The sequence below is a fragment of the Aethina tumida genome, chromosome 5 (genome assembly GCF_024364675.1).
Source record: "Aethina tumida isolate Nest 87 chromosome 5, icAetTumi1.1, whole genome shotgun sequence".
Lineage (NCBI taxonomy): Eukaryota > Metazoa > Arthropoda > Insecta > Coleoptera > Nitidulidae > Aethina > Aethina tumida.
In genome coordinates this window covers 25,405,207-25,427,116 of record NC_065439.1, presented here as the reverse complement: position 1 = coordinate 25,427,116, position 21,910 = coordinate 25,405,207, and the positions used below count along the sequence as shown (strand labels likewise).

At 27.7% G+C, this 21,910-nt stretch overlaps 1 protein-coding gene across 5 annotated transcripts in view; it reads left to right on the top strand.

The window, feature by feature from the left end:
- LOC109603629 (nitric oxide synthase-like protein) overlaps window positions 1–21,910 on the top strand; it is a 79,828-nt gene that overhangs the window by 24,235 nt on the left and 33,683 nt on the right. For all 5 annotated transcript variants that reach the window (XM_020020120.2, XM_049968137.1, XM_049968135.1 and 2 more), the window contains one exon: window positions 8,017–8,179. In XM_020020120.2, coding sequence (XP_019875679.1) covers window positions 8,017–8,179 — 163 coding nt within the window. The remainder of the gene's footprint in view (window positions 1–8,016; window positions 8,180–21,910) is intronic.

The window sequence follows — 21,910 nt, the reverse complement described above, 5'->3', positions numbered from 1 at the left end:
ATAAACATAAAGCTTTATCTAAACTTCTCAACAACCAGCTGGCATTCAGCATCACTTCTTAAATATTGTTAAATATAAATATTTTGCAGTTATGTAACCTGGTTTAATTTTAGTTTAATTTCACTACTGACCTAATTTACATAAAACGTAAAGCTTCTCTAAAGCTTATTTTGAAAAAGTTGTTTAATATGTTCAACAAAACTGTTAAAAGTAGTTAAAATGCAATAGATATAGCAGTAGTAAATGTATAAACATTTATATTGGTATAATACTAATATAATTTTTCAATTTTTGAAACTTATATTACTTATTATATTAATTACGTAAAGAATTTGTTAATATTTTGTGTTTTCATCTTAAATCTTTACTCAAATTGACTCAAATCATAGAGTTAAAAAATTAATTAAAATAGTATTATATTATAATGTATTAATATTGAACACGGGAAAGTTTCTTAATAAACATAAAGCTTTATCTAAACTTCTCAACAACCAGCTGGCATTCAGCATCACTTCTTAAATATTGTTAAATATAAATATTTTGCAGTTATGTAACCTGGTTTAGTTTTAGTTTAATTTCAGTACTGACCTAATATGCATAAAACGTAAAGCTTCTCTAAAGCTTATTTTGAAAAAGTTGTTTAATATGTTCAACAAAAATGTTAAAAGTAGTTAAAATGCAATAGATATAGCAGTAGTAAATGTATAAACATTTATATTGGTATAATACTAATATAATTTTTCAATTTTTGAAACTTATATTACTTATTATATTAATTACGTAAAGAATTTGTTAATATTTTGTGTTTTCATCTTAAATCTTTACTCAAATTGACTCAAATCATAGAGTTAAAAAATTAATTAAAATAGTATTATATTATAATGTATTAATATTGAACACGGGAAAGTTTCTTAATAAACATAAAGCTTTATCTAAACTTCTCAACAACCAGCTGGCATTCAGCATCACTTCTTAAATATTGTTAAATATAAATATTTTGCAGTTATGTAACCTGGTTTAGTTTTAGTTTAATTTCAGTACTGACCTAATATGCATAAAACGTAAAGCTTCTCTAAAGCTTATTTTGAAAAAGTTGTTTAATATGTTCAACAAAACTGTTAAAAGTAGTTAAAATGCAATAGATATAGCAGTAGTAAATGTATAAACATTTATATTGGTATAATACTAATATAATTTTTCAATTTTTGAAACTTATATTACTTATTATATTAATTACGTAAACAATTTGTTAATATTTTGTGTTTTCATCTTAAATCTTTACTCAAATTGACTCAAATCATAGAGTTAAAAAATTAATTAAAATAGTATTATATTATAATGTATTAATATTGAACACGGGAAAGTTTCTTAATAAACATAAAGCTTTATCTAAACTTCTCAACAACCAGCTGGCATTCAGCATCACTTCTTAAATATTGTTAAATATAAATATTTTGCAGTTATGTAACCTGGTTTAGTTTTAGTTTAATTTCAGTACTGACCTAATTTGCATAAAATGTAAAGTTTCTCTAAAGCTTATTTTGAGAAAGTTGTTTAATATGTTCAACAAGCCTGTTAAAGTAGTTAAAATGCAATAGATATAGCAGTAGTAAATGTATAAACATTTATATTGGTATAATACTAATATAATTTTTCAATTTTTGAAATATATATTACTTATTATATTAATTACGTAAACAATTTGTTAATATTTTGTGTTTTCATCTTAAATCTTTACTCAAATTGACTCAAATCATAGAGTTAAAAAATTAATTAAAATAGTATTATTTTATAACGTATTAATATTGAACACGGGAAAGTTTCTTAATAAACATAAAGCTTTATCTAAACTTCTTAACAACCATCTGGCATTCGGATTCACTTCTTAAATATTGTTAAATATAAATATTTTGCAGTTATGTAACCTGGTTTAGTTTTAGTTTAATTTCAGTACTGACCTAATTTGCATAAAACCTAAAGCTTCTCTAAAGCTTATTTTGAAAAAGTTGTTTAATATGTTCAACAAAACTGTATCTAAAATGCAATATATATATATATATATATATATATATATATATATATATATATATATAGCAGTAGTAATTGTATAAACATTTATATTGGTATAATTCTAATATAATTTTTCAATTTGAGAAATTTAAATTGATAATTAACTAAACAATTTATTAATTTACTACTTAATTAATTTAGATTTCAGTACACTGATTGAATAAACATTTATATTGGTATAATACTAATATAATTTGTGAAATTTGAATTAATAATTAATTATCTAAACAGTTTATGAATATTTAATATTCTATGAAACTGAATCGTTAAAATTTGTGTTTTTAATCAAATTGACCCAAAAAATTGGGGGCAAATATTAATTAAATTGGTATTATATTTCACCTTTCAATAATGAATGCAGGAACCTGAAAGAATTTTTTTTAATAAGCTTTGTTACAAAATTACTTGAATAGAAATTAACAAACAATGAAAATAAAATTTCAATCTTAAAGATATTTTCCATATATAAAGTTACGAAAAGAAAACAGTCTGGCCCAAATACCCCACAAAACTTTTGTGTCGCTAATTATTTATCTGATTTGAAGGCTAGCAAAAGCGTCAGTCGTCCTAAACCCATCTAATCCCAAATGTGTCCACCTTCTTCAAATAACCCAAGTAATAGTCCTCAGACAGATTATAAAGCGCATTAACGAGTACGAAGTTTATCAACCGTAAAACCGAAACCAGACGTTGGCAGTATTAAGGGGTTTTTCAACGATCCACATACACATTCTTCGAAAACCAAACTTGACGTTCATTTGAATAATGCCATGCTTATTAGATGCATCGCATCCGAATATTAAAAAATTCGAACGAACACATTTCCCGTTTGCCGAATCCAATCGGAACATGTCACAAAACAATCCGTTGTGTTTTTTCCGCCGGGATTTCATGTTGCCCGCAGATTTACATATCGACAATGGCCCGTAATTGTGCGTTTTTGCGTGCGACCAATAAAGAAAACTACAAAGCCGAAAATCTATTGGGGAAACCTTTGGAAATGCCTTTGGGGCACGTTTAACCGTACGGGTGCAAATCCGGGGCAAAGGAATGCGTAAAATGCTCTGTTTTTTGGGTTTTCGAATGTCTCGTTTTTATTATTTATTTTTGTTTTGGTTGTGTCAATGTTGTAATTGCTCTCGTGCCAGTTTGAAATTATGTTCGGCCCGATATTGTTGTCGAGATTGTTGGACACACACGTGAAAATCGACGGCAATTTGAACGGTACGCCCCGTGGGAAATAAATTTCCAAGTAACATGACGCCATGTTAGTTTAAAACCGGGCGATTAATCCAAAATTTACAAATCAAACAATTTATGTTGCCGCAAGTAGATTAGTTTCGTAAATCGATGGGTTAGATGCTTATGAAGTTGGGGAAAACGTTGAAATATCTTGACAAAAACCACAAGCATTAATAATCTCGAATTGAATAAGCGAAAATTTCCATGGCAATCAGTTCCCTTCAAAGAATTTACATAAATCCGGTGATTAATTGTTAAGAATTTGCGTGGAATTATATTAATCAAATGAGGTCCAGACTAATAACATCCACGCCACTAAGTAGCTAAAAAAAATTAACATCTTTTCTGCTGTGGTAAGATAACCTAATGAATGGAATGACGCTAAAAAAGCTTAATTTGCCTGCAACATAACAGCTTCAGGTTACATATAATAAATTTCAGTCGATATGTTGTTTGCTACAAGCTTTTAAAAAAGTTTAACTTTCCCATTTGCTGACCCAATTTGTCTTAAAACATTACACAAATAATAAACTTGTCATATTTTATGAATGCAGTGTAAAAGGCTCAACGAAATTATTCTGATTTTCACTAAAAACTTGGAATAAAGCTTTGTTTATCTTGTGTAAGTTCAAAAGTTTCATTGTCTAGTTGTTCTGCCTTGGCCCCCACCTATAACATTTTATAGCCAAAACAATTAACGTCTCCCGAAACCTAATAGGATAAGTTTATTCGTCAATAATAATTTTTTTCTCCAGCTTTTCCCCAAACTGCTAAACTTTATCTAATTTGTCAAAAACATATAAAAAATTATTTGTCAAACTCAGAGCTAATTCTTATATATCTTCAGGTCTTAAATATTATCATATATAATATATTAATTCATATTTGCAGCTATGAGCGCTCTGGGATCGAGATTTAAATTGTGTCAGTTTAATTTCAGCAAATAGGTTATCTTAACACGTACTAATTTGTTTGAAAACAATGACACAAATTATAAACTTGTCACATTTTATGGAAGTATTTTAAAAAGTTTAGCAACACTGTTAAAAGTGGTTAATTTTATCAGTATAATCAATGAACATTTTGAATAAAACTTTATTTATCAATTATATACTCAAAAGTCTCATTGTGTAGTTCATAATTACTGACCTAATTTGGATGAAAACTAAATTACAAACTTGTCTTATTTTATGAAAGTAGTTTAAAAATTCAACAAAACTCTTAAAGGTGACAGATTTTTTCAGTAAAAACAAAAAGCACTTCGAATGAAGCTTTATTTATATCTTGTGGGTTCAAAAGTCCCATTGTCTAAGTCCATAATTGTCCAATCCTGACCACCACTTACAACATTTTATAGCCAAAACATTTAATGTTCCTCGAAACATAATAAGAGAAATTTATTCACCAATAACAATTTTTTTCTCTGTTTTATTCACAAAATGTCAAACTTTATTTAATTTACCAATAACATCAAAATATTTATTTTATTTGTCCAAGTCAAAACTAGTTGTGTATTCAGCTTCAGACCTTAAATTCTGTCATCTATAATTAAGTAATTTATCTTTGCAATTATGTGACATACTTTGAACCAAGATTTAAATTGTTTCAGTTTAATTTCAGTAGATATGTTGTTTTGACACGTACTTTAAATAAAAAGCTAGACTTCTTCACTTGCTGACCTTATTTGGATGAAAACTAAATTGCAAACTTGTCTTATTTTATGAAAGTAGTTTAAAAATTCAACAAAACTCTTAAAGGTGACAGATTTTTTCAGTAAAAACAAAAAGCACTTCGAATGAAGCTTTATTTATATCTTGTGGGTTCAAAAGTCCCATTGTCTAAGTCCACAATTGTCCTGTCCTGACCACTACCTACAACATTTTATAGCCAAAACATTTAATGTTCCTCGAAACAAGATAAGAGAAGTTTATTCACCAATAACTTTATCTAATTTACCAATAATATCAAAATATTTATTTTATTTGTCCAAGTCAAAACTAGTTGCGTATTTAGCTTCAAACCTTAAATTCTGTCATCTATAATTAATTAATTTATCTTTGCAATTATGTGCAAATGTCAAACTTTATTTAATTTACCAATAACATCAAAATATTTATTTTATTTGTCCAAGTCAAAACTAGTTGTGTATTCAGCTTCAGACCTTAAATTCTGTCATCTATAATTAAGTAATTTATCTTTGCAATTATGTGACATACTTTGAACCAAGATTTAAATTGTTTCAGTTTAATTTCAGTAGATATGTTGTTTTGACACGTACTTTAAATAAAAAGCTAGACTTCTTCACTTGCTGACCTTATTTGGATGAAAACTAAATTGCAAACTTGTCTTATTTTATGAAAGTAGTTTAAAAATTCAACAAAACTCTTAAAGGTAACAGATTTTTTCAGTAAAAACAAAAAGCACTTCGAATGAAGCTTTATTTATATCTTGTGGGTTCAAAAGTCCCATTGTCTAAGTCCACAATTGTCCTGTCCTGACCACTACCTACAACATTTTATAGCCAAAACATTTAATGTTCCTCGAAACAAGATAAGAGAAGTTTATTCACCAATAACTTTATCTAATTTACCAATAATATCAAAATATTTATTTTATTTGTCCAAGTCAAAACTAGTTGCGTATTTAGCTTCAAACCTTAAATTCTGTCATCTATAATTAATTAATTTATCTTTGCAATTATGTGACATTCTTTGAACCAAAATTTAAATTGTTTCATTTTAATTTCAGTAGATATGTTATCTGGACACGTACTTTAAATAAAAAGCTAAACTTCTTCACTTGATGACCTAATTTGGATGAAAACTAAATTACAAACTAGTCTTATTTTATGAAAGTAGTCTAAAAAATTCAACAAAACTCTTAAAGGTGACAGATTTTTTCAGTAAAAACAATAAGCACTTCGAATGAAGCTTTATTTATCTGTTGCGGGTTCAAAAGTCCCATTGTCTAAGTCCGTAATTCTCCAATCCTGACCACTACCTACAACATTTTATAGTCAAAACATTGAATGTTCCTCGAAACAAGATAAGAGAAGTTTCTTCACCAATAATTTTTTCTCCTTTTTATTCACAAAAAATCAAACTTTATCTAATTTACCAATAACATCAAAATATTTATTTTATTTGTCCATGTCGAAACTAGTTGTGTATTCAGCTTCAGATCTTAAATTCTGTCATCTATAATTAATTAATTTATCTTTGCAATTATGTGACATACTTTGAACCAAGATTTAAATTGTTTCAGTTTAATTTCAGTAGATATGTTATCTGGACACGTACTTTAAATAAAAAGCTAAACTTCTTCACTTGATGACCTAATTTGGATGAAAACTAAATTACAAACTAGTCTTATTTTATGAAAGTAGTCTAAAAAATTCAACAAAACTCTTAAAGGTGACAGATTTTTTCAGTAAAAACAATAAGCACTTCGAATGAAGCTTTATTTATCTGTTGTGGGTACAAAAGTCCCATTGTCTAGCCCATAATTCTCCAATCCTGACCACTACCTACAACATTTTATAGTCAAAACATTGAATGTTCCTCGAAACAAGATAAGAGAAGTTTCTTCACCAATAATTTTTTCTCCTTTTTATTCACAAAAAGTCAAACTTTATCTAATTTACCAATAACATCAAAATATTTATTTTATTTGTCCATGTCGAAACTAGTTGTGTATTCAGCTTCAGATCTTAAATTCTGTCATCTATAATTAATTAATTTATCTTTGCAATTATGTGACATACTTTGAACCAAGATTTAAATTATTTCAGTTTAATTTCAGTAGATATGTTATCTTGACACGTACTTTAAAAAAAGCTAGACTTCTTCACTTGCTGACCTAATTTGAATGAAAATCAAATTACAAACTTTATGAAAGTAGTTTAAACAATTCAACAAAACTGTGACGATTTTTTTCAGTAAAAACAATAAGCACTTCGAATAAAGCTTTATTGTTTATCTCTTGTGAGTTCAAAAGTCCCATTGTCTAAGTCCATAATTGTCCTGTCCTGACCACCACCTACAACATTTTATAGCCAAAACATTTAATGTCCTCCGAAACACAACGGGACAAGTTTAATCACCAATAACAATTTTTTTCTCCACCTTTATCCACAAACAGTCAAACCAAGCTTACACGGCAGACACATAACAAACGGTCCGTCCGCGAGAATATACCCCCCGGGCTCGTTCAAGACAATGGCGTACGTCAGAACATGACACGAAACCCCCCGAAGCCCCCCAGCCACAAAATTGCACAGTCACAACAATAAAAATGTACGGATGTTTGTCAAGTTTATCGTAGCCGGGGGACACGCACGAATGAATTTATCATAAATTAGATTTCACGTCGTGTTTATAACCGCCCTTCTTCTTATCTGACTCTAAAGTTTTAATATGCTATTGATAGGCGGATTTTACGAGAGGGTTGTCCGTCCCGCTTAAACCGTATTATTGTAATTGTCAGTCGAAGCTTAATGGCACGCCACGTGACACGTCGGAGGTCTTCAGGTTCATCCACCCACCTGAACATCAAGATTAGATTCATTTAAAAATTACAATGTTTAGCTGGTTTGTTTTGTAACAAGAGATGTTGATATATATATTTGATGAATTCCTGACGGATCGAAATCCATAAAGTCGTCTCGAATTTCACCCCCGAAGTGAAATTGTTGTTGTTTTGCAGATCCCAGAGCCCCGCTCATATAGCCCGGTGGGAGCAGGTCCAGAAGGAAGTCAACACCACCGGCGCCTATCAATTAACCGAAACGGAACTGATCTACGGCGCAAAGCTGGCCTGGAGAAACTCCGTGAGGTGCATAGGCCGGATCCAGTGGTCCAAATTGCAGGTCAGTGTGTTGTTTTGTATTCCGCATCGGTTGTCCTAAGAATTTAATTAGAGCGGGAGATATTTTGTTATATTTATTTGCTTTGGTTTCGTCGAGTGTGGAATCCGGGGATTGGGCTGAACGTTTCCTAATTACATTTTATCAACTACACAATCATAATTAAGGCATCCTAATAAGTAAATAACAATAAAATGAGCATATTAATTGGATCCATTGTGCATCGAACACAGCCAGTGGTCCAAAATGCTCATCCGATTCGATTATTCGCTAATTATTGGAACGCGAATTGGCTGTCGATTGAGTTTACTTGATTAGGATGCGGCCGCAAGCTTACAAAACGTAGATGGAGCATTCAGACCGCCTCGAGCGATTCGAGAAGACTCGAACGATCATCATATGTATAAGACACGTGGATAACTGTATCAAGTGGATGATCTTTGTTCGACACGTTCTCTGAAAATTGCCTGAACATTGTAACTGATCTTGTACGTTAGTATAATATTTCAGATTGAAAAACATCCCAAAATAGCATCCACTGGATAAATTAGGCAAAGTGAAAACAAATGTTGTTATTTAATTAAAGTGTTATCAGGGCGAATTCCTTTCTGAAGGTTAATTGCAATAAAAATATACCTCTCTCATGTAAGGACCGTAGTTCTTGATTATTTTCTTTGGCTGTACATTGAAACACTCCGATGTAGCTCAATGGTTCTGTCTAAATGGCTCAGTAAATAGGATCTCTTAACTAAAAAGGGGATGAGTGGAATTGGTCTTAAAGAACATCGATAAGCTTCATTGTAGTCTCTTCAAAAGTAAAACAGCTCCAGGTAATTATGGGAGGGAACTAACTTATATTAAAATTCTTAGAGTCAGACTTTCAAGTTTTCAGTTGGAAATTCTTTAAATTTCTTATTATAAAGGGACTAATAGAAATTTCCTCAATTGTAATATGTACAGTTTATTTTCTTTCTGAATGTTTCAAATTAAAATTCCTCGAATACAGACCATAATAGAGACCATGCCTTAAACAACTACAAAACACGAATTGAGGTTTCAGCTAGCCACTTAATAATTAAGCTTGTAATTAAAAGTGTCGATTAACATCACCTCTCCAGTGCAAATCCATTAACCTGTTACACAGATAAATGCATTCTTGCCGCTTAATTAACAGCCAATCCATAACAACCATGTTTGAACTAGAGCTGTTCGTAGCATAAACAAGACAAAGTGAACAGTTGCCCGGGGGTCCCAATATTGCAAGTTTCCACTATAACAATATTATTTCCTTACCCCAGATACACACACGAAATTGGATGGCCCTTTGAACGTAAAGACAAAAATTTCATCGATCATCCTCGGTTTAATTAACTGATAATCCTTCGGCAACCGTTTTTGATGTATTTCATAAAACACAACGAGGAAAACAAAAGTATTAAGCCTCAGTAAACTGAAATACTGTCGTCGTTCCTATTAAAAAGTCAATATAGATAACATTTAGTGCACGGCACCTATCTGCGGAATCTGTGTATCTCCTCGCAGTCCCGTTATCCTTGATCTATCGATGTTTGTTGCTCAACCCGGTGTTTGGGGATCAGGCGTAACCATTCGGCGAACGCCGATCGGGATACGTTTTTGTGACGGCTTACGTAAAATTTACTTTCTGCCGTTTCGAGTGCGTCAAATCCTCATCGTCGATGAACCGGTTCGTTCTTGCAGTTCCGCTAAATATTTATGGTGCTTGAGTACAGATATGTGGAGCTTTTTATTTTTAATGCTTCTTCCGTTGTGAATGGGAGATGAAAATTCATTTTTAAAATGCTGAACGGGACATCGAATCTGTCTAACTCAAAGAAGATAGAAGTATAGTAAATATAGTATACAGTTTGGGGTGATAAAAAGTAGTAAATGATTAAAAAATCAGACGAAAATATTGAATATATTGATCAGGATCATCTTTTAAACAAATAACGAGTTAGACCTCTAATGGAGTGGTCAATTCGTTCTAAAATACGCCATTCATGTCATCTCCTTTTGACCCTAAAGATCTGGAGAGAGGCCTTACCTCATTCAACATCCTAAATATGTCGTTCCCTATGCTATTCTAATCTTTAGCCAAATAATAAATTGAAAAAGGAACTGGGGAAGTAAGAAGTCTTGCTTCTTCTGTAAACCACTTTAACTTATTGTTGAAGACGTTTAGACAGGTTATCCAATAATCCGATTGGCATTTTCAACAAACGATAGTCGTGCCTTTTAAGCCAATAATTCATCTTCTATCAACACTTACATGATTGAAATTTACACACCTTCATACTAATGGTGAAATGAATGAAAGAATCCTTTAAACCTATAAACAGAAGTCTCCTTTATTTAAAATTAATACCTCCGTTTATTCCAAACTTCCAAATTCCCTTCACTTATCAAAACACCCTCCAAACTTGATGCAGTATCAATTTAAATATTTGTTATCTAATGTTAATTAAAAGTAGCCAGCTCCGGGATTTCACTGCAGAATGAATGGTGAGAGTAAAATAGTTTTGAGAAGTTGTTTAAAGGGGATAATGGTCTAGAAACTCGTCTATTATCTCGGTGTGAATGGAGCACGACTAACTTTAAGATAATCAGACTCGGGGCTTCGTACAAAGCACGATGACACATCATACATAGTAACTTGGTGATTTATCTCCCATTTTTTCCCCTTCAAGTTTTAGTTATTAAAGTATTTTTTATATAAAACGCAGATCTGGAAACTCATGAAACGTTTAGCTTATTAAAGTCAACTGCCTCTTGAAAACGTGGCATCAGGTAAATTCACTGAGGAAAAAAATTCGCGGAAATTTATGATTTTAGTAGTAATTTAGTGGCTCACTCTAATTAATCATTTTAACATTAAAACTTTTCTTTGAGTGGCACCGGGGGTAAAGAGCCTCAACTTTATAATTATTTCAATTTATCGCCGTGCCTACCACATTTTTCCATGAATTAGTTAAAATGTTCCAGGTGAGTTAATTAGTTTTTTCCGGTGCTTATTAAATATTTGCCGGTGCAAAGCTCCGCTGTTGTTGTGTCTGATGCCAATCAAATAATTTAACGTGGCTTTTGCATTTGACTAAAACGTTTTATGATAATGTAAAGTACAGATTCTCATCAAAATATGTCACCATAAGATTTAAACCTACGTAAATCTACGTTATTTTATCTCTACCGAATGAGAAAGTATGGCACATTCGAGGTTTATGTGCATTCTGATTTATATTCATCCGGGCTTTTAACTACTAATCAAATTGCCTACTATATTACAATATGTATCATATGTGTAGTAAATTTTCATAATCAGACGTGTTTAAAGCTCCATAAAATTTCCTATACATATTCAAGCTTTTTCCAAAGCTTTTAAAGTTAAACGCAGTTAATTCTAAAAGAAATTAAATTTTTTGAGTTTATTTGTGCACAACTACATTTAATTAAATTAGTGTAGACTCACAAATACTTTTGTTACAAAATAATTTGACCGTTTCTGCGGCAATTTTCATTCGACTGCAGCTTCCACATTCGTTATTCGGATTATGCGAAACACCAAACTTTTCAACGGTGACAAATAGATATCTATATCATGGCGTCACAACGAAATCCACCGTTTCATTCATCCCCCGGGCGAAACTGCGACATCAGTTTGGTAAATGAGTTTACGTGGAAAATTCAGCTTCGAAAAGTTTCGCACCGTTGATACGAGTCCACATGCACCCGTAACAAAGTGGTTTGTTATGGGCATAGAATTGGATTGTGGAGGCAAAAATGTACATGTACCGAGGTTTTGTTTAACGAGATTATGAATATAACTGAGTTCAGATTAAAATTATCCGGGACGCTAAAACACAAATTTCAAAAGACGAATCAACGTTAACGTCGGAATAATTATATGACGGAATGCGATTAAGTGGCGATGTAATTATTTATTAAATGTTCATTACGGAGACAACCGGTTAAGTTTGCGTAAAGTATTTTAAAACAATTTGATTTCCCCTGAGAACTAATAGTGTTGAAGACGTTTTTAGTTTGCGATTTATTTTTAATTATAAGGGAAATTAATTGGTGACGTTTACGAAAGCTTCAATTTTTATTAGGTGAACGTGCTTTAATGAACATATTTTCAAACAAATGGAAAGTGTTTAAGTTTTAGGAACTTAATAATTGCTCCATGTTACATTAAAAGCTTCCTTAAAATAAACTATTAAGAGTTTTTGAATTATCACTAATATTAAAACAAAAATTAACTGTCAAAATTCAGTTTTATTTACATGAATATTCGAATAATTATTTATTCATTTTAATTTTATTAAATGGTATATTTAGTGTATTTAGGGTAGTAATACATCAATTATTAATTAACTAAACAAATTAAAGTAATAATTTATTAAAAAATTGAAATTTATTAAATTACCTACTTTAACTATATAAATATTTTTAAAAGTATGGAATTTTGTCAATTAATTTAAATTAAATTTTAATTAGTTTAATAAAATTAAAGTTATAATTTGTTTAAAAAGGCATTTTACACATTTTAAAATTGGCACAATTAATTATGATAAATTATTATACACTAATTGATGTAATATAATTAATCTGAAATTTGGTATTAATTTGAATTTTTATCAATTAAATAAAATTAAAGAAATAAATTATTAAAAAATGCAGTGTTTTAAAATAGTTTAACTACATTAATATTTTCAAAATTATGACAATACGTCAATTAATTTAAATTAAATACTTTTTAAAAAATTCATTTTTTAATATTTTTAAAATTTTGAAATTTTCTCAACTAATTATGATATTTTAAATTATTATATACTAATTGATTTAAAATAATTAATGTTATCTCAAATTTGGTTTTTAAATAAATAAAGTTAAAGTAATTATTAAAAAATGCAATTTTCTAAAAATACTTTAACTACATTAATATTATTAAAGTTATGAAAATTTGTCAATTAATTTAAATTAGCTAAATAAAATTAAATTATTAATTTATTAAAAAATACGCTTTTTAAAATAGTTGAACTATATTAATATTTTTAAAATATTAAATTTTTTTAAATAATTATGATATTTAAAATATATTATTATATACTAATATTTGGTATTAAATTTAATTTCTTTTAATTAAATAAAATTAAAGTATTAATTTATTAAAAACTTCAATTTTTTAAAATAATTTAATAATTAATAATTTTATTAATTAATTTAAATTAAATTTAAATTAAGTAAATAAAATTAAGGTTATAATTTATTATAAAATGAACTTTTTAAAATACTTTAACAATATTAATATTTTTAAAATTTTTTCAATTTATTATGATATTTTAAATTTATTAACTGATATAATATAATTATTATATGTTACTTCAAATTTTGTATTATATTTAAATTTAATTAATTATATAAAATTAAAATAATGCAATTTTTTAAAATACATTAATTACATTAATATTTATAAACTTATAAAATGTTGTCAATTAACTTAATTTAAATTTAAATTAGCTAAATAAAATTAAGGTTATAGTTTAGTAATTATTCATTTTAATAAATTTAGAACATATATTTTAATATTTTAATATTTAAATAATTCCAATGTTTAACAATACAATGAACTAATAAATATTCATAAATTCATTTTAATTGGGAATTATTCAAATACATTAAAACGAATCAGTTGAAAGAATAATAAAATAAACGTAAAAATGTATTAAAATTATTTAATAAGTATTCCTTTCAAAAAAATTATTAAAAATACTTAAATATTTAAATAATTCGAATATTCAACAATACAATGAACGAATAAATACTCAAAAAACATTTACACAAATTACTGTAGTTTAATATCTATATAATCATTTTAATTATGAATTATTCAAATATTACAAAACGAATCAGTTGAAAGAAAAATTAAAGATAAACTTAAACCTATATTAAAATATTTTAATAATTATTCCTGTTAAAAAAATATTAAAAATTCATATGTGAATATTTAAATAATTCAAATATGCAACAATACAATGCACGTATAAATATTTATTTCAGCATTTACCCAAAACAATATAGTTTAATATATATAGAATCATTTTAATTGAATAATTATTCAAAAATTATAAAACAAATCAGGTGAAAAAATAATTTAAGATAAAAGTATAGATATATTAAAATATCTATGTAATCATTTTAATCAAAAAATATTCAAAAATTATTAGTATTAAAATATTCTATTAATTCTAAAAAATGTATTCGAATATTTTAAAATTTAAATCATTTGAATAAAATGTATTGAGAATCATTCAAAAATTATTAAACTAATTGATTGAAGGAATAAATTAAAATAATCGTATAAATATATATAAAAAATTATTTTAAGAGTTATTAGTTTTCAAAAAATTATTATAAAAAACATATTAATATGTATATAAAGAATATTTATCAATTAAAATATTTATAAGGCTTTAAACTATTTTAAATTAATATAAGTCAATGTCTATGAAATAATTTTAATTGAGAATCATTAAAAAATATATAGAACAAATCACATAAAAAAAATCAATAAAATCAACGAATCCTAACTAACTCGAAAAGCAGTAAAAATTTAATATTTAAATCCCGAGCCGCTTTAAACAAATCCCCGATTTCGAATTAGCCAATCAACCTAGTTTTATTGCAAACAACCCAGCAACAGAACAATTCGGACCGAAGGCTCTTCTGTATTTTATCCTGCGTCGGTCGGATGTAACTTTTTTAATAAGACGAGCAAGTTGATTTCATGCAGACGCGAAAGGGAGGAGGAGAAAATAATTTCACAACCTGTTACACAATCAGAGGAGCAGTCAGTCAAATCCACCGGTTGACAAATACGCACCAGAAGAACATTACACCGCCTCATTTCCAATAAAAGAGACAGAAACAAGCAAAAAAATGGGTTTGTCTTGTTTCAGTTTAAGTTAATTTAATAATAACTGAATTTTTTTAGTGTTACTAATGTAGCTCGATTATTTCGCTTAAGCTTTGTCTGAGCATTCTTTAAAATTGAGCGGAGATTATTCAAATTACTGTGCGATACAGATCAGCGACCTAATTGAACGTGACAACTTGCACAAGTTTAATTTATTAAAAGGCCTCTATTGTACTTTGTGCAAACATAATTTCAACTTCCATTCCGACACTCGGTTATTTTTAGAAGAATAACCCTAATACGAATTTAGCAACGCTCTCCGAAATCTTATAGAAATTCAGGACCACACATACTTAGAACTTCGTGCCAGTTATCAAATGTACAGCAGCAATTGTGGCGGAGTTTGTGTAGTTTACGTTACGTGTAATTGTTGCGAACAATGGAACTCGTCGCGTAAGAATGTTTGCGGTATGTTAGTCAAGTCGCATAGTCGCAAAACTGGCGTATCATGAGAACCGATTCAGTCTTTATCCAATTTTCTCGCTCTATTAATGCCGTTCCAGGACATGTTCCAATTTATAGTTAGATTTGAATTACACTGTTAGAATAAAATGGATGTGGATTTTTGATAACGAGTTGTCCTTTTTTGATCCCAATTAGCTTGTGTCAGATTCAGTCTTTCTTGGAAAATGATGCTCTAGGCGAATAGGTTTTAGTTTACTAACGAGAATCCTTTGTATGTGCTATACAATTATATTTATTTCTGTATATTTTAACAATTTTAATACCTTATTATCAAGCTTTGAAAAGTTTAAATCAATATGATTTTAATTAAAAAATTATTATTTTTATTATATATTTTCATTAATAAATACATAGTTTTTATTGTTACTGATAAAATTTATAGATTTGATTATTTTATAATTAGTCAATATTTTTTTAAAATCAATAAATCTCAATTTTGATAAATCTGATTACTTCATAATTAATCACCATTCTATAAAATCAATAAATCTTTATGATTATAAAATATGGTAATAAATTAGATTTATGGGTATTTCTAAGATTTGTTTTATTAAAATTTTTAATTAAAATATATGTATTTGAATGATTTTAATTATTTCAAAATTGATTAACATTCTAACAAAATTAATCAATTTTTATAATTTTAAAATATTTTATTAAATATAATTTATGGATATTTACGATATTTGATTTATTAAAATATACGGATAAGAAATTTGTACTTGAACGATTTTGATTATTTGATCAACATTACATCAAATCAATGAATATTCATAATTTTGAAAAATTTAAAGTTAAATATAATTGGTAGATATTCCCAATATTTCATTTAATAAAATATATCGATAAATACATATATCAAATAATTTTGATTATTTCAAAATTTATCAAAAATTTATAACATCAATAAATTTTAATTTTGACAAATCAATAAATCTTTATAATTACAAAATATTTCAATAAATAACATATATGGGTATTTTAAAGATTTAAAGAAAGATCAACATTACATCAAATCCATCAATATTCATAATTTTGAAAAATTTTGTTAAATATAATTGGTAGATATTCTCAATATTTCATTTAATAAAATATATCGATAAATACATGTATCAGATAATTTTGATTATTTTAAAATTGATAAAAAGTTTATAACATCAATAAATTTCAATTTTGACAAATCTATAAATCTTTATAATTACAAAATATTTCAGTAAATAACATATATGGGTATTTTAAAGATTTTTATTTATTAGAATTTGTAATTAAAAAATAAGTAATTGAATGATTTTGATTATTTTAAAATTGATCAACATTCGAAGAAAATCAATCGATTTTTATAATTTTAAAATATTTTATTAAATATAATTTATGGATATTTCCATGATTTATTATTTATTTATTATATTTATTAAAATTTATTAATAAAAATATGTATTTGAATGATTTTGATTATTCAAAATTTAATCAATATTCTATCAAATCAATCATTATTTATAATTTTGAAATATTTTATTAAATAAAATTTATCGATACAGATATATATCGAACAATTTTGATTATTTCAGAACTGATCAACAAATCAATAAATCTCACTTTTAATAAATATATTTACTTCAAAATTGACAATCATTCTATAAAATCAATAAATCTTTATAATTATAATATATTTTAATAAATAATGTTTATGAGTATTTCAAAGATTTTTTTATTAAAATTTATAATTATAAAATATGTATTTGAATGATGTTGATTTTTTCAAAATTTCAAAATTGATCAACATTCTAACAAAATAAATCAATTTTTATAATTTTTAAATATTTTATTAAATATAATTTATGGATATTTCCAAGATTTCATTTATTAAAATTTATGAATAAAAATTATGTATTTGAATTATTTTGATTAATACAAAATTAATCAATATTCTAACAAGTCAATCAATATTTATAATTTAAAAACAAAAAATTATTAAATAAAATTTGTAGATATTCCCAATATTTTATTTAATAAAATATATCGATAAAAATATATATTGGATAATTTTGATTATTTTAAAATTGATCAACATTTTATAAAGTCAATAAATGTTTATAATTATAAGATATTTTAATAAATAACATTTATAGATATTTCAAAGATTTGTTTTATTAAAATTTGTAATTAATAAATACGTATATGTGTGATTTTGATTATTTCAAAATTGATCAATATTCTATCAAATTGATCAATATCTATTATCAATAATTTAAAAAAAAATGTTGAATAAAATTTATATTATTACTAATATTATTTAGTTTATTTCAAAATTGATCAAATTTCTAAAAAATCAGTAAACCTTTATGATTATTAAATATTTTATTTATTAACGTTTTTAAACAAAAAACATATATTTAGATAATTTTGATTTTATTACAATTGATCAACATTATGTAAAATCAACAAATCTGTATAATTTTAAAATATTTTACTAAATAACATTTTTGGAGTAAGTCTAATTTAGTAAAGTTTGAGTGATTTTGAAATAATTTAAACGACAATATAAAAAATCAATAAATCTTTATAATTTCCAAGGTGTGATTTAGTAAAATTTATAAATTAATTTTCTTTGGACGATTCTGATAATTTTATTACTTTAAAAAATATTTATTATTAATTAAATTAAATAAAATCTATATACATTCTTAATATTTAATTTATTATTTTTTTTAAATATATATTAATTGAATAAAAATATTCTAAAAATTTAATTATGTAGAAATTTTAATTAAAATACATAAAAATTAACGTCAGTAATGATTTTAGTTTCATAATTCACAAACTTTTACAGTTTCTACAAAATCATATTTTCACACATTTCCACCCAAAAAAAAAGCGATGTTTATAAAACGGCCTCAACAATTTATGAAATTCCTCTTTGAAGCCCGTCCGCCCTCAAAAGAAGCGATTCGCAAAATAAGTTACAGTAGCTTTATTAAGTAGAAGCGGAACCGGAAGCGGAAGTTGGCGAATAGTTCGGATGCAAGTTGTTTGCCCGATGCCGACGCGCCGCTTCACACGAAAATTACGTGATTCCATTTACTCGAACTTTGAATTTTGATTTTGTTTGTTGCTCTAATCTTCCGCTATGTTAATGCTTCGGTAAAATCTCAAGAATTATTATCAGGGTATGCATTATTTATGCGGCGGTGTCGTGGATTACAGGTTAAAGTGTGATCCTTTTGGAGGGTGATGATAAATTAGGTGTTTTTAACAAACTAGACTACGGCGTGGGACAAGAAATATTTAATTTTGCGGGTCTTATTAATAAATGCACAAAAATTTAGTTCTGAAGTTATTTAATTGAGGTACCTGAAGAAATAATTTATGTTTTTAACGTTTAATTTTAAAGCAAATTCATGATTCAAGAAGAAAGCTCCAAATTGTTGGAACTGAAGAAAAAATCAACCCCAGTTTTGACTTCTTTGAATTTATTGATGTATTATTTCCATTCTTTTTTTAAACCAACCAACCACGATACCAAAATTGTTCAAGTCTCAAGCTTGAAAGAAAAATCCTAAGAAATGTAAATAAACTCAAGATCCTGAAACTTTAATTAGTTCTTTTTAACTAACGTTGAGATGGAACAGTTTAGATGAAATGCAATATAAAATTCTCTACATGGCATTCATTGTTTTAAGACAATATAGGTCCAATTGAGAAACCCAGGATTTACTCTCAAATAAGTAAATAAATTTATTTCGAAACAATCAGTGGCTTTTTGACCTTATTAGTTTGTACAAAATTAAATCTAAGAAACAGACTTTTATTGCATTAACTTTATTGGAATTTACGTAATTAAAGAGAAAATTAAACAAGCTTCTTATTTTATAAAAAAAGTCTTAAAACTCCAGAATAAAATACTATTTTTGTTTAGACATTTATATATAAATTTATATCCTTTTTGTAGAACGTAATAAAGTTATCACAATATTTATTTCATTCGTTTTTCCATTAAACAAAATCAAACCCATTAGTCAAGCATCCGTGCATTTCGAAAACAATTTTGTAGTTGCACCCCATTTAATTAAACAGGCCGTGATAATTAAATCCGTTGACGAATGAAAAAGAAACCGCACTCATCAATGCAAATAAATTAATCCGTATCGTAATTTTCAGCAGGACGACTATATTAGCGACATGTTGACGCGTTGACGTGTTGAGATCTCTTTCTGCTTTAATTGTTGTCATGAAAAGCTCGTAAATATACGAAGGGTGAGGCTGGGGAACTGGAAACTGGTACACGGAGTCAGGCGCATCCACCATTTTTTCAATTCAATGCTTAAATTTGGTGGAGGTTCCATTAAAATCAAGTTACGGTTTAAATTATCCTCTGATCACATTTTAACTCGGTTCCTTTTATTCTAAGCTCCATACAAAATAACAGCAGCAGCAGCAGCAACAAAAAAAGACGTGCCAGCAGCACTCCGCCTAAATACTCAACAAATTGAATTCGTTTCGTGTCAACATGCAGCTGAAACATGAGACGCGGCTCTTTGGTAATTTAAAAGGACTTCCCAAATTTCATTAAACCCCATAACGAAATCCTATTATATCAAGACCGCGATTTTTAAATTGGAAGAATAAAAAGACCTGCTGCGTTCTTGGAGGGCCGGATTGTTAGAATAATATGACAGAAACTGATCGTGTTTATTTTCGCGTTAAATGAACTGTTTAGACTGGTTTAATTAGTTGGGAAAGTTTCCGGTTAATCCGGCAAACTTTCCAGTCTTAATCCTGTTTTATTTTAATTATGTGTATTATTATGATAAATATGAAAATAAACTTTGGGAACGGGCTGCGTCTGAAAAAGATAAACACATTTGGAGAAACTTAAGCTATTTTATTAAAAGGCAGTTGCTTCGTTAAGTGGGTGACTATTTTCGAATTACTTCCAATCTAAAGATCTTTTCGCCGCCTGGGACGAGGTTTAGCATGTAAATTGCCCGATACAGGGTGATTCTCAAGGCGATTGGATCGTGGAACTCATTACCGAAGCCTATTGGAGCTTCCGTTTCCTGTGAGTACAAAAACTCCATTATGCACATATTCGCCGGTCCAACAAGAAATGACGAATTAAATATTTATGTAGATTGCACCGTTGACTTTTCATTAAAATTGCTGCCTCGCCGCCATAACTGAGGCGAGTAACAAGTTTTCTAATAAGTTGGTGGCACGGATGAACTGAATTCATTTACTAAAATCACTGTTATTACGTTTTTAGCGTTCTCCAGTTATGAGGACCGTGATGGCGACTGCATTCATATGTGACCGATTTATTCAGTTGTTGAAAACTGAGTAAAAGCATTTGTGTTACTCGTACACACAGAATAGTTTAAGCGCACAAATATAATATTATATCTTTTCACCGGGGGGTAATTTCGGTCATACGTAGAAAAGTGCAGAAGGTGTTTATTGGTCCCCAAATAAGGAAATTGAATGTTCACTCGATAAACGAGAATGAACGACGAAATGCATTTAAATGTGTGGTTCAAAGGTTTGTTGTCGATAAAAAGTATTATTACCCGCTGCGATTTGGATTTAGAAAGTGGGGAAAAAGTCACTTTATTGTGATTATTCATTCTATCAGGCCCCAGAAAAATATTTGTATTGTTTATAAAAAGGGTTTGTCGTATTTTTGTGTACGTTTTAAATTATTCAATACTCAATACAAAAAACTATACTCAATATATGTTGTAAGGTACAAGAAGTAACAATATGTTTTTCTGACATTTTGGAGCTTCTTAAAAGCCTTTAAGATATGTGGTCCTACGATATCATGAAGAAGCAGAGTACCTTTTCTATAATACTGAGTAAGTTTGTTCTGTTCTGTTCTATCAGATTAAAGAAATTGAATAATGAGCAAAATAAGTTGTAGTCAAACGAAGAAATATCTTAACGATATCTGGAAATATCTTAAACTGGAAATTTTTATTTTACTTTTTGAGGCTTCCTTTTACTCTTTTGTGAGACACGTGGTCTTGCCTTGTTATAAAGAAGCTGAGTCCCTTTTATTTTATTTAAAAAAGTCCATTTTTTAGAAATTTTCTATAAACTATGTCAATTTACGAAAAATAGAGAGTTACATCGTTCATTTGATCTCTTTGTTGAGCATCAAAATATTTCAAAAGATTAAGACTTTTCTAAGTAATATTTTATTAGACTTAACAGTTTCTGCTTATTGTCCAGACCAGTATAAATTGTCCTAATCAGTATGTAACAAAATAATAAATAAA